General features: G+C 39.0%; 1 protein-coding gene across 1 annotated transcript in view; it reads left to right on the top strand.

The window, feature by feature from the left end:
- Positions 1 to 1,141: 1,141 nt before the first annotated feature.
- Positions 1,142 to 15,072, top strand: part of plekhg4 (pleckstrin homology and RhoGEF domain containing G4) — a 58,579-nt gene continuing 44,648 nt past the window's right edge. The window contains exons 1-3 of the mRNA XM_086140270.1: positions 1,142 to 1,307; positions 2,048 to 2,184; positions 10,229 to 10,393. Coding sequence (XP_085996396.1) covers positions 1,142 to 1,307; positions 2,048 to 2,184; positions 10,229 to 10,393 — 468 coding nt within the window. The remainder of the gene's footprint in view (positions 1,308 to 2,047; positions 2,185 to 10,228; positions 10,394 to 15,072) is intronic.

Genomic DNA, 15,072 nt, shown 5'->3' on the forward strand with positions numbered 1-15,072 from the left:
TGTATCCTTTCAATACCAGCAGGTGTCAGCATGTTGCCTCAAGCTTCTCCTTGAGGTCAAAATTGTGGCAAATTGCAGAAATTATTCAGAAATGGCTGCCTGGGTAACAATCATGTTCAATGACAAGGAACAAGAATTATACTGTCATTAGCATTCAACAACAGGTCAGTTAAAGTGATCATCTTACAATACAAACCCATCTGTTTGGGTTTATTATTTCTCCACTCCAAATGAGGATCCTTTCTCGACGTTATAATCTATTTGCTCTGTCACTTGATAACTGATCTGGAGGAGGTTTAGATGACAAGTCCAGTTGCTCCTAAAATGTTAGAGCTATAACAACAATGTTCAGAGAGCAGCAGTCAATCAAAGCTTCAGTTGTTGTAGCCCAGTTTGAACATACGTTGTGCTTCTACCAGTCCAGTTATTATGTGCATGCTGGGGCGTGCCCAACACACACACACACACTAAACTCTTTACAGTCACGGTGTGTCCCGTCACTGCTGCTAAAGACCTTTAAGCCGCAACACATGAGGTCTAAACCTCATTTACTCTAGCTGCACAGACATTAATCAATTCTGCATTTTCTATATCAATGTTCCAATTGTTAACTATCCATAATATTGACTTTCGGTGAATTTAAAAAAAGATTAGAATCAGAAGTACAAAAATCACATCCCAGGGTAGCATGCTACCACAGTGGTTAGTACTTCCGATTCAATCCTCCCAGTTCAAGGTCCCTGGTTCAATTCTGAAAGCGGGCCTTTCTGTGTGAAGTTTGCAAGTTCTCCCTGTGTCTGCATGAGTTTCCTCCCAAAGTCCACAAATGGAGTAGGTTGATTGGAATGGGTTGTTTGTTTCTATGTAACCAATCCAGGGCTAGGATAGACTCCAGTGACCCTTAGTGCAGCATAGGTAATGGATAAATGAAATAACATCAGAAAGAGCAATAGAAGTTATCAGTTTGAAATTTAGTTAAGGAATAATTTAGTTACCTTGATGATCTACAGAACAAGGTTGCAAGAGACTTCGCTGAGATTACTGAACCTGGGCAACCCTTCCTTAGCCAGGCCTGGGAGAAGAGTTTGCCAGCAAGTGCCTAGTGAACTGGGCTTAGGTCCATCGAACCTCAGCGAGCAACATGGAGTTACAACCCTCTGGTTTCACCAACTGTAGAGAGACAACAGGCCTCAGTGTTGTGGAAGACAGGTGGAGTTTGTCAGTATCTGGTGTGGCAAACCAGTTTGTCACACCAGAGGATAAAGAATATAAACCTCTCTGGGGGAATAGAAAGTCTGGTGAAAGAGGTAAAGCATTACCAGCTAAAAATATTTGGGCTCAACTCAATACTTAGCATTTGCCCAGGATTGGCTAATGGGCTGACCAGTTAAGAACAGTTTCCAACTGAGTTTTGCAGGGAAATGTCCTGGATGGGATGTTGCCAGATATCTGCAATTCCTTTGGCAGACTTCAAGTTCTACTTGGGCAATGATGTAGAAGCTTGGAGGTTATTAAACAGAAGAGATAGTTGTTTTGGTGTAAATACCAGGGTTTGTCTGAAACAGTTGGAGAGTTCAGTTGCGCTGGACGGCTGCAACTTCAGTGGCCGTGGAAGCAAAAAACAAGTGTGGAAAGAGTTTGGAGAGGCCAAATAGAAGGACTTTGAGTAGTATTAGGGACCTGGTTTGACCTTCTCTGTCTGCTGCAACTGTAACCTGTCCCTGGAGAAGCAGCAGGACTGTGAAGAATAGAGTAAAAAATGTTCAAGCTTGTCATTTTTTAATTGATTTGCATTTAACTTTATAATCAGCCAACCACAGCCAAAGGGATTAAAAAAAGAATGCCATATCTTGAGTCCATAAAGCTCTAAGAGGTGTCAAATTTGATCCTTATGATGACTTTTAGTATATGATTTTATTAACTTTGTCATTGCATGTTCCTCCCTGACAACTGTTTTATCCTTTGATGGCTTCTATGTCTGAGTTCTATAAAACAGAATATCATATAAACTTGTTTGAGCTGCTTCTTCCCCTTTTTTGTCCAACAGGACTGGGGGTTATTGCAAGTCTGGAGTTGGGTCTGGGAAGAGAGGAACAGGGAGTCTCAGCCCATCTGGTAAGAAGCTGCAGGTCATCCAGTTGGCTGCTGGTCTGTCTGAAGTTTGGGGGGATGGTGGTGGTGGAGGTAATGAGAACTTGCTTTCTTAAGTTTACATCCTGCAATCTGTGTGTTGTTCTTTAGCAAGTTTCACTAAAATATTGAATATACTGGAGGAGTCTCTGTCCTGTCAATCCAGACCACAGAAATAACAACAAGAAAACGTTTTCAGAAATTTAGTTGAAGAGATCCTGATGCTGATTTTAGTGTGTTACCCATACTCATGGCGGCCAGAATCTGGAGATACTTATACTACCCAGTGCTACTAAGACGTTATTTCAACGTTAAGTGCATCCATCTATAACTTCACTTGAATCCAAACAAATTAAATGTTTGATTATGAAACTATCTTTAATAATCAGTCCAGTGTTGGTTAGGGATACCTGCTTCGTGACACCCTAGTCATTATTGTCGGTCTCTGGCCCAGTGTGGCAGTCAGTGGAGAGGTCCTGGTCCAAGCCTGGTACCACAAAGAATGGAGCTATTCTGTTAAGGATTAGCTGCTGCCTGGCTCTGCTCCTCATTGGCTGCCTGCAGATTGTTCTGCGATCTGGAAAACCTGCTCACATTCTTGTCTGATGAGCTGGATACAGAGGGAATTTTCCATCAGAACGGAGCAGGATTGTTGTCATCCTGTTGGTCCCCTTCGGCTCACACAGCAGCACTAATTACAATGCAGAAGAAGAAACAAACTGGCCCACCATGGCAGGATAATCACCACTTTCCTTCCAAGACATGTGATGACTTGCTGGGTGCCCTGCATCAGACCTCACATCCATTGTGATAACAGAAAACCTGCCTGCTGTAACTTGATGAATGTTTAATTCAGAACAACAAAGATTTCACACAATAGCTTACATAGCAGCTTCAAATATACACAGCACAAATTACTCAACCAATACAATCATCAGTCATCAGTTCTCGTTCATTTCATCCTGAGAATTACTGCATAAATGTTTGTGTATATTCTGAGGTGTCACTTTTATGTAATGTCTCATCCTGGATGAAAGGGACTGAATTACTTTACAAAGTGTTAAGCTCAGAAATATTGTTGAGCCAGCCACACACACCCATTGCCTTTAGAAAACCTACCTGGCACAGGACTGTAGAATGAGCCCATTCCTCTTCTCCACAGACCATAATAAGGCTATTTGGCCAAATTTTAAAGATTAGAGATTAAAAGCAAAAGTACTGCATTTTCGTTTAAAGAATGTTTGTAACTTGTTATATGTAATGTCATAAATGGTGTTTCAAAGTGCAAAGATATACGTAGTTGAGCATTATTGGTGGTATTAATCATTTTGGGCCGAATCATAATAAGACTCATGACTGAGAAAAGAATGAATTGAACATATAAAAAGGTTGAAATCATTTTGGTTTATGAGTTGAAAAGAGTATGGAATTAACTCTAGATATGTGAAGTGAAGGTTTGGTGGCTGAATAGATGAAATGGTAATGAAGATGAAGCAGTCTCGAAAGGAGGTTGGTCTCAGGCTGGTGGTAGTGTGAAATTATGGGGTCTCAGGAGCCCCCAACCCCAGGGAGCCCAAGCAGATACCCCAATGGCCTCCATTTGATGAGACTCAGCTGAGATGGCTTAAGCCTCCTGAATGCTTCAGATATTCTCAGTTGCATGGTTTAAAGGGCCCATTTCAGGTGTCACATCATTGACAGTGTTGGACTCTTTAACACTGCAGTTTCTCATACTTGGATATGGCAGAAAAAGTGTTCTACTTTTGGCTTTTCCCTTCAGGGGTCGCCACAGTGAATCAGCCTTCTCCGTCTAACCCTATCTAGGGATGAAACCATACTGCTGTACACAAATGCTGACTTCTGCTCTCAGTCTAGTTTCCACTACTCTTTCCCATAACTTGATTGTATGGCTCATCAACTTTATCCCTCTATAGTTGCCGTAATTCTGCACATCCCCCTTATTCTTAAAAATGGGCACCATCACACTTCGTCTACATTCTTCAGGCATCTTCTCACTCTCTAAGATCCTGTTGAATAGTTGAATCTAGTCAGAAACTCTACCGCTACCTCTCCTAGACACTTCCACTCCTCCACAGCTATATATCATCAGGACCAACTGCCTTTTCACTCTTCATCCTCATCAATGCCTTCCTCGTTTTACTTTTACAAATCTGTGCTACTTTGTGGTCTACAATAGTCACCTCTTCTACCCTTGCCTGTCTTTCATTTTCCACATTCATCATCTCTTCAAAGTACTCTTTCCATCTTCCCATCGCTCTTCTAGCATCTGTCAATGTATTTCCCTCTGTCCTTAATCATCCGGACCTGTTGTACATCCTTTCCTTTTCCATCCTTTTCTATCCTTTCCTTTCTTTATCCCTCTGTTTCACCAACCTGTATAGATCTTTCTCTCCCTCCTTACTGCCCAACCAAGCATCAAGTCATCATACGCTCTTTGTTTTGCCTTTACTACCTCTATCTTTACCTTGCGCTGTAGCTCCCTGTCCTCCTGTCTGTTCTCTTCAGTCCTCCCAGTGTCCCACTTCTCCTTTGCGAACCGCCTTCTTTGTATATACTCCTAAACTTTCTCGTTCCACCACCAAGCCTCCAGAACATTCCAAACAAACTCCTCCTTCAAGATAACTCCTACTCCATTTCTCTCCCTGTCAGTACCATGATAGTACAACTTAAAGCCTGCTCCTAAGTTTATAGCCTTACTACCTTTCCACCTGGTGTCCTGGACACAGGAGACAGTATATCCTGGACAGTATATCCACCTTCCTTCTCTGCATCATGTTGACCAACTCTCAATCTTTTCCTGTCAAAGTCCTGATATTCAAAGTCCCTACTCTTAGTCCTAGCCTCTTGCCTTTCCTCTTTTCTCTTTGCTTAAGAACACGACTTCCTCTTTCTTTGACCATGAAGGATAAAAAATAAAACCTAACAAAACCATATATGTTCTGTAGACCTGATTTAGCATTTTAGCAAAACCCTGCTAAATAAATAAAAGCAAAAGGTGACAGTAGCAGTATAACACGCCACAAACCACTTCACCACCAAGGTAGGTCTGGCAGCTACATTTTCCAAAAACAGTGTAAGATGGTAAAAATAACAAGTCAAAGTTATTTATATTTACCAACGAAGTCATACTATGCTGTCAGTATAAACAGACAGAAGGAAGGATACTTCAAGGTCAAGATAATTTTGTAAAAATGTTTGCATATTTTATGATGGATTTTACAATTTCAGCATAGCACCTCTACAGTATTGGCATTAATGTTAGTTTCACTGTCAGGAGAGTCCTAGGTCTTAAGTTGAAAAAGAATTATAAAGCACACAGTGTCTCTTAAAATAATAATGGGCGGATTATCAACCCATGTGAGTTTGAATAGGAATTTATAGTGGTCCTTCAGAGAACAACTTTCTTTAAAACCAACTGCTAACACCTGTTAGAAATAATAAAAATACCTCTCGAAACTATATAATTTCATCAAACTCCTCTCTGGTATTTTATTAAAGTAAGGTCATTAAAGTTGCACCAAAGTTGCATTCGTCGACAAACTTGGGTCTTTTCATTACAGAACAATAATAATAATCAATGACATAACTCAGTCACAACAGCATTGGCAGGACTGCTATATCAGTACCCGTATCATGTAGCTCATTTATGCTAATTTGTGGAAAAAAAAAGAATACAGCTACAAAGTAACATGGCAAGTGACATTATTACAATGGGCTGTAAGCTGGTAGTGTAATGTTTTGTCTGTTAGCAGGTTTAGTTTGAGTCAGTCGATTTGAAAAAGATGTGGCAGGCTTAGACCTAAGGTAAGATTCAAACACAAAAAAGGTTGAAAATGTCAATACTCAGCCACTAGGATTCAAACCTGAGAGTATGTTCTTTTGTGAACACAAACCAACATTTCACTGTACCTTTTGGTCATTTCAGAGAAAACATTTTGTTGTTCATTATGTTTATGATATGGCTTTTTAATATAGAGTGAGAGAATTACAGCTGTTTTAACTACATTTACTGTACTATTAATGAGAGAGAGAGCTAGCCCTGGTTTTCAAGTCATAGGTTTAAAAAGAAACCGCATGATTTGCAATCCATAGTAAGGATTTTCTCTTTGGAGGTTTAATCTGTTCTAAGTAGTTTCTCCTCCAATAAATACAGGAATGCTAACTGATGCATTGAAGTTGATTGAGTTTTTCAAAGTTTTACCTGCTGCATTTTAATTTTGTCTTTGCAAGAAGCAAACTATTTTTTACACATCTCTAAAAGAACAAATAAATACAACTGACACTCATGATTACTATTGAACTGTCTGATCAAAACCTGCAACATAGATAATTACAAATAAAACCCTTCAGATGGGGATGAAGGTGAAGTGCAATGTATTGTGCCTGTTTCTTTGCAAGTTATTCTGCTGTTACATAGCTTTGTATGCATGTGTGTTTTCACAAGATCAGTCCTGCTGCCTGGATTTTATTATATAACTGTTCCCTACAGACATCTAGGCTTGTTTTTGGTTGTTGTAAATACCTTCAGGTAAAAACATGATGCAGATCAAAGGATGGTTGGGTATCTTTGGCATGATGGTAGCTCCATTGGGCAGTTTTTCCACATCCTGTGGCATCTGACTGCATACTTTATATGATGCTAAAAGTCTCATCTGTAAGGTGTTTCCAATCTTTCTTTGGTTGGTTGTAGACATAGGCAAGTATGAACCACATCTTCTGTCCATCAGGTCTAAACATCTCAAACTGAAGGGATTTATATTTGGCTATTTGGAGGTTCCACTTTTAGACAGTAATTTGAGTTTGCATTATTAAGTTTGTATCCTTACTTGAACTTGAAACTCTGGCACAACAATTTCCTTCGGGATTAATAAAGTTGTTCTCATCTCATCTCATTAACTTTCTGATTTCAAAGGTCATCCATTTCGATTTGTGTGTGTATGGGTGTGTGCGCATGCGTGTGTGAGTGGGCGCATGGGTGTGGGTGTGTGCGTGTGTGAGCCCGCGTTACAGAGAACGAGAGAGAAGGTGTTGATGTCATATATTGACAAATTTCAATGAATCTCTGGTGAGTTGCACTTTATGACTACTGCATGACTTAATTTGGTGCCTGAAAAATTAAGCACTTTGATGATGCAGAACATCCAAAGATAAATATAGATGGAGTCTGTGGTATCACTCACACAATGTCGTCATGGCCACACAAACACACTCTCAGCCACACTTGTTTCCATTCATTATGCTGGTGTCTTCTCCCTGGAGATACCCACCATCCCTCTGTTACCACTAAAGACCCTCAAGGTTGAAGGTCAGGCAAGCTAGATTGGACCATCTGCTACTTAGCATTAGATGATACTGCAAAGAACTATGAGCAGCAACAGTTTTATTTCAGGGGCATTTTTTATTTATTTATTTAATTATGCAAATTCACTTCTGCTGCTTGGGGGTGCAGTTAGGCATGTACTTGAAAGAAAACAAAGCAGACCAGCTGGGGATGTAGACCCCCTGTGTTGATACATCCCGCCTTGGTTACAAGTTATTTTTGTTAATTGATAAAAAGATTTGGTAGACACATTATGGAGCTAACAAAGACAGATGTGTTTGCTGAAGAGGCCGTACCAGCTCAATCACACTTTTGTACTGGGGCTTTTTTCTGCTTTTTTTTGTGGAAACTGGAGTACTATAAAAAGACTCAAGTTGGTAATTTCAGCGTATGTCTGCATGTTTCTCTGTGTCTGCATTTTTTTAGAGTTTGAAAAAAATGAAAGACTAGGACTGTTAAATATTTAGCTGAGGTAAAGAGGTGTTTATTAAATCAGGTGGAATGGGAGTGGCTGCATCTGTTTCTGTTTGAGGAGTGATACTGAGACAGAGGTCATAACTTATTAAGATGAGTAGTGATGTTATAAGGTTGTGAGCAGGAGGGACAGGTCGAGTTTGTTTGAGGCAGAGTTATCCAAAGTTTATTTGGGTGTTGATGCTTTTCGAGCTAAAATGAAAAATCTTAACAGACTTTTAAAATGCAACTTAATTTGTATCATAGATAATATAATTAAATTCACTGATATCAGTCCAAATACCACAGTGGCGGGGCAGCATTCATTATAAGACAGCCCTTTGTGTTCCTGAGTTTAAGAGATCCATAATCATAGTTGGTGAAGCATTGAAAAGGCCAGCTGAAAGGTTGCTCAATGTCCTGCAAAAAAGCAAATCCTGATACAGATTTCCAGTTGTGCTTTCACAAACCAGGAATTTGAGTGACTTGAGGGACTGAGGAGTTTGACATAGAGTTTATGTCCTTGCTACAAAATATTTATCCTTTGTGTCTGAGCGTTTTTCAATTCAGTCGCAATGCAACTCCTAAAATTGTAAACTTATCGTGCTGGAGGACTCTGTGTGTCCCTATTAAGCAGGGAGCTGTATTGTTGGTCGCATCAAGAGCTAGAAGAATCTCTGTAGCCAAGTGATACTAAGTAAGGGTATACTGTAGATAAGGGAAATTCAGTAGACTCCAAAAGGTAGCAAGGCTTACACATAACCTGGTAGGAGGCTCCTTTGTCAGCCCAAAACACACTAGAGGGATGATGTTGTACTTCCGTCCAGCCTGGAAAACCTTTGGTTTCCCAGGGAAAATTAGAATCAGAATCAAAATAAACTTTATGGAGCTACAGTATGTCACTGTGGACAGGGATACCTAAGTCAACCTACTCAGTCTGCTGCCACTGCACCCAGACCCAGAAAACCAGTGGGTACATTTATATGAAAAGATACTTGTGCAATTTTTAGGGCTCTAATAGACAGACTGCATGGCAGAAGAGTTTAAACTGACAACATGGTTATTAATATCTAAATGAGAATTGGTGGTATATTACCAGGGGGTGAATAGCAATTCTTCCAGCTGCTATCTGATGAAATAAAAACGCTTCAGTGTTTTTCCCACCATACATTCCCCTCCTCTCCCAAATGCTGAAATCAAAGTAGGTGTAAGTCAGTACTCATTTCAGTTTGATGTCAGTCAGAGTGAACTTTATTGTCAATGTCTTTATTGCTTTTTAATTTTAACAAAACCAATATTGCCTGCTTGTTGAAACCTGGGAAAAAATGTTTAATGTCTAGAAATGAACTGATATCCAACCTCTTTCAGAAGCTGTTGTTCTGAATGAGTGAATATCTGGTTACTTCTTATTTTCACTGTCACGGGGGAGTAATACTGGAATGGTTACTATAGTGTAATGTATTATGTGACCTGGAGATACTTCAAGGCTGAAGCGTAAAAATGTCTGTTAGTCATGCCACATTTCAAGTTGAACTTACTAAGAACGTATTTTTAGTTTCTCATTTTGATGTTGCCATTTCTGCTCATTCATTGAGTCCCCTTTTTTCAGGGCAGTTCCCTTTGAAAATCACAAGTTAAAAAAAGAAAACACATAAATAGACTAAGAAGAAGTTACCTTTATATGTACAAGAAGGTAATTTAAAGTTATATATGTATAATTTATTAATTTAATTAAATAGCATTTATATGTTTGAATATATTGATGACTCACTAAGTATGTGTCCCACTCACCATTAAGCATACTGCTTTGGATATGGGTTCAGGGTCTGGGCCTGTTCCCCCTCAGGGATTCAGCAGCTGCTGAATCTCTCTGGCTGTCCTCTGTTGTTTAGGAGTTGGCAGAATGTAGTAAAAGCATAATGATCAGCATTTAAAAGTTGTCAGTGACCTACTTTTTTTCAACACATTATGCTGTCAGTGACAGACTCAGATCAGATCCGTATCTTGTAATGGCCCTGAGAAAATATTTTGACTCGGTTCAAAAGACATGAAGTCAGTTAATGGTGGTTATGATTGCTGGTCTAACTGTGCTGTGTTTCTTGTGGTCTATTTAAAGGTCTGCTTTGTCTTTGGTAGAATGCCTGTTAACTCCTGCCAGCACCACTTAGTGTGTGTATGTATGAGAGAGAAAAAGAGAGATAGAGGGTGAGTGAGAGAGAAAGAGAGAGTGAGAGAGAGGTGGAGCTGTGAGCCTACCGACTGATATTTTTTGGGACCCATGCTGGTTTTTCACTGTGAACTTAGAGGAGCTCCACTGACAGCAGACCTGATCATGTCTGTCTGGATGTCTTGTCTAGAAGCTGGTCTTGTGCTCTAGATATTAGAGTTTGTCCCTCTTGTCAGGTTGGGGCTTTACTCTGGATTATTGGCTGTGAGGAGTTGAGTGGAGGGAGTCTCAGTCTCCTGACGGTAAGAGCATGCGATATTTCAGACAGCTTTGTTGTTTTATGCTGCAATACAATGATGGTTATTGTAGCATGTTTGGTCTTAAATTTGTTGTTCTCAGTCTGTTTTCAGGAACAAAACAGGTTTTACTATCATCAGTTTGCCTTGAACCATGTTCAAGTTGTGTCTTTCTGGCTGATCCTTGCTGGTCACATGAAAGAAAAGACAAAGTAAAAAGCTCAATTAGCATTCAAGGCATCTGGTTTAGAACTACCACAAGCATTCATGACCTTGATCATTGAATTCCTGGAATGCCAGGGAGAATGTCCAAAAGATCTTGGAAAACCTGTGAGGAGATATTTTTATATGACATTTTTGTAATCACTGAAAACAACTGAAAAGTTAGAGAAAATTTCAGGTATAAACTTCTTTTAAGAGTGTACTGTCTCTAAAACTGGCAACATGTAGGGTCATTCTGTGGACAAGAATGCGTCCAGTAGTTCTCTACAAGTATGGGTTCTCTCCAAAAACCCCAAAGGAAAAAGTTATGAATTTCAGTTACGTCTTCTGGTTACTGTGGCTACTTAATATAGGAAAAGCCATTTTTTTCTGATTACCTGATTAACTAATGAAACTATCAGAATGATGGATTAAAATAGTCACTGTTTAAGTGTGGGGGCAGAAGGGCAGGCACATGTTTCTGGATTTATAAGAAGACATTGGACAGCTGCTGCCCATGTTAGTGTTTGTTGGACTATCTAGATCAGACCCGGGCATTTTACGGCCCGCGGGCCACGTCCGGCCCGCTTACTTTTTTTTTTTAAACGGCCTGACAATCTATTTTCTTTGAATATTTTAAGAAGTATTTTCAATCAATATTGAATTTAGAAACTCCTTTTTTACCTCCTTTGTTTGATTTTGTATGGATCATTACATATAAAATAGTATTGGTACATTTATATGATCATTCATGATTTTAAAGTTGAAATAAAATGCCAAAAAATTTAAATGATTAAAATTAAATTTTCATTTTGTTTGATTTACATGGTACTGAGTTGGCCCGTGCATAAAAATGAAATAAGACATGTGGCCCACCAGCCAAAATAATTGCCCACCCTGATCTAGATTGTCATTAAATTGTTCTTGGACAATGGTCTCTTGTAAATGGGTTTGTAAATATGGTAAGTACAAGATATAGTTACCCCCCCTGCAGAATAAGTTTGATTTTGGTTCCCCCATGTGAAGAGAGAAGCTAGACCCACAATGATGTCTGATGGATCGCAGCTAGTGTCCTGCTCCTGATGTGTAGAAAATAGAAGTAAAAATCTGATGAATATGGATGCTGGGTTAGGAAAGCCAACAATTCTCAAACTGACCAGAAATTGCCAGTTGCATCATTGGATAATATATATCTTTTTTCTAAATCAAGATGAGGCAGTCCTCTTCTGCCACACACACACACACACACACACACACACACACACACACAGGTACATGAGGGTGGGAGTGTTTTGAAGGCATTTATGTGTACTTTTGTGAAAACCCAGTGAATGTGAAAATATTTAGGGTTAATTATAAAACAGGCACAGCTAATTAGTCTATGGTTGACCACCAGTGTCTAACTGAATGTTTGCCTACACACACACACACACACACACAGAAAGACACAAACTCACACATATGCAGACATACACGGGAACTGAGACTGAGGTGTTTGAAGAATGCCAACAGAACACAAAGGCCTGAGGCGCGAGAGCTGCTGCAGGTGGCTACTTGTCTGACAGAGATGGAGCTGCTGAGCTAATGGATCACATGATCACCGGGTCAAAGTTCTTGAGAAATGCGGATTTTTATATATTCTTCCTGTTCCACTCATATAGGACAGTTATACTGATGCTAGCAATCAGTATTAACTATATGACCCCCCTACTGGTTCATTCATATGTTTTCATATATCAGCCAGAAAAAATTAGAAATCAACTGAAAGTAACTTAATGCATTTGAAAATACTAGAGAAACAGACCGGCTGACTATAAGGTTAATTTTCTCTATTATATTAGAACAACCTGAAACATATATGCATTAACAGGGTTAAAACATGGTTTTACATAAATTACCTGGAATCACATCACAGACATTTTTGATAGCAATAATTGTTAGAAAAATGGATGGATGAGAAGAATATAGTTATTATTCATCTCGTGAATTAATCAGATTCAATCCTTAGTTGCACATAATTCACTACATGTTTACATGCATTGATTGGGAAGTTCACCCGGTTGTTTCAGATAAGTGATAAAACCTTTTGTTTTTTTAGAGAGTTGGCACCGAACAAACTGGTGAGGGAGGCAATACGGCCAATGTTGTTATTGGGTACATTGTTGAAATTGTTTTTTCATTAATGTGAAAAAAGAAGCCAGCATAAGCAAATCCTTTGTCAGGGAAGATGCACCACTCATTTTTTAGGAGGCTGATCCTAATGAGTCACTCACTCAAAAAATTTAAAACACCAGTCTGCAGCATTTAGTGGCATTATCTGAGGTTAAACTAAGTGTAAAGTAAATTGGTGAGAATGCAATCAATCAAGCATGGAAATCAGCCCCCAAGCAGTAGTTTGATTGTTATATTAGCTGTCTCCTGGAGTTCATACAAACATGTTGAATGATTTTTCATCTTTATTTATCAAAATGAATGGTCTTGAAATATGCATTTACAGTACTTGTGGTAATCAAAACCTATAGTACATTTATGTCAATATCTGTGGCAGTCATCATGATAATCCCTATCCAGCAATTCAGAGCTGGTTTTCATAGACCACACAACACAACATTGAGATTTCAATTCCTTAACAATATCGAAAACAAAAACCTAAAAGTAAACCAATTAAGATGTGAGAGACTCCATCTCAAATCCCACCTTAAGATAAGCTCATATCAATCACATCCCATTTGTGTTCTGGGGTAACCTTTTCATGGACTTGACCTTGTCCAATTATGCTGATTTTTGTAATGCCTATTTGTTATTCAATGACTCATTGCATTGAACATATGCTTGTAACCACATGAAGATTAAGCATACCTTTGTATTGAGTTATGGCAGCTCCTGTACCGTTTATGATGAAACTGAGTTTATTGATGACTGAAAGTTTTTTATGTGGTCCATTTTATATCCAAGTTGAAAAGGAGGAATTGCTTCCCTGACTGATGTCTGACAGGATATTAAGTCTCTATTTAATTTCCTCCTGCGAGGCCTTGGGGCTTCAGGCACCCTCAGAGGGAAATATGTGCCAAAGGGTCTCTGTGTTCTGGGCTCCAGTCACTCCAATACATTTTAGAAGGACAAGTCAACACAAGTTTTATTTGTGATGCTGCTTTAAATTCCATTCTGATTCTTGACGAGGGAAACAGGAAAGCTCATGGATATCACATTTATTTCAAATGAAAGATGGAAAGATAAAAAGGTGCCTTGTGTATTTGTGTTTCCTGTCACTATGTTATTCTTACATAGTCCTATATTTAATCCATGTGCTGAACTCTTGAACAGGCATCCACCTGCTATAAAGATTCTGAAGTTAAAGTCAGTTAAACTGATCAATGAGCAGCTTCTTCAGCAGGGGTCCCCCATGGCCCTGTCTCAAGCCCTACGGACCTTTTCACACCACTCCTCGAGTGCTAAATACACTATGATCAGTGTTTATTGGCTGCATATAATAAAGGCAGACAGGAGCAAGACAGTCATATTGAAGCCCTTCTACATTCTTCTTTTTCATTAGTGTCACTGCAAAAGTGCAATGTCATACACCACTGTTTGGACAAAAATGCTTTGGCTTCCAACAACTGGCCTTTGCTGAACTAATCAGAACAGGGAGTCTGAGTTGTGTCATTTTTATCATGTCAGGATTTTTGCTACTGTGTACCACTTTGATAGTTCTAATAAAATTTAGAAATGAAAAAATGTAATAACATTTGATCAGACTGTTTGGTTGATGAAACACTAAAAATCCCAAATTTTCCCTTTGGGGATCATAAAGTAAGATCTTCTCTTAAAACAGCTAAGATAAACAGCTAATAAATGTAAATAAATAAATTCAACAATTACTTGGGTTTCTATAGGTTTATTCATTTAAAATATATAAAATTGTATATTTTATTTTGGTGATCTTAAAAGAGTTACATGTGTCATCTGTCATGGACATCAGTCCATGACAGAATGATCTCCAAAGCCAAAATGGTTCAGACAGAAAAAAAATCCCAATTGTGCTGATAACTGTCAAAGCAATGATGCTTTGAAGGTGCCTTGCATGGACTTGGTAGATGGATACACCACTCCTAAACAGGAAGGAGCTTGTTGATGCCTGGGCCCACTGACCTAGTAAGTCAAATCCTGCACAAGCATTTGGAGTGCAGATTGTGAGAAAAGACTCAATCTGGCACCCATAGTACTTTCCTTTTTGCCGTGCAGAGTGCATGGCAGGGGTCAGCAGGATAGTGTGACAACATCAGGATTCTAGATTCTGCTCTTCCTGGATGATGTGGTCCTTAAGACTCATCACTATATTATTATGATTATAAATAATCTTGCCCGATGACAGCTTGGATGGCTCCAGCATCCCCCGCGACCCTGAGTACAGGATAAGTGGAAGAAGATGGATGGATGTATAATAATAATGATAATAATGATATTAATTAATATATAATAGTAAT

The sequence above is a fragment of the Fistularia commersonii genome, chromosome 3 (assembly GCF_037954325.1).
Source record: "Fistularia commersonii isolate RoL2024-O1a breed Wild chromosome 3, RoL_Fcom_v1.0, whole genome shotgun sequence".
Classification (NCBI taxonomy): Eukaryota; Metazoa; Chordata; class Actinopteri; order Syngnathiformes; family Fistulariidae; genus Fistularia; species Fistularia commersonii.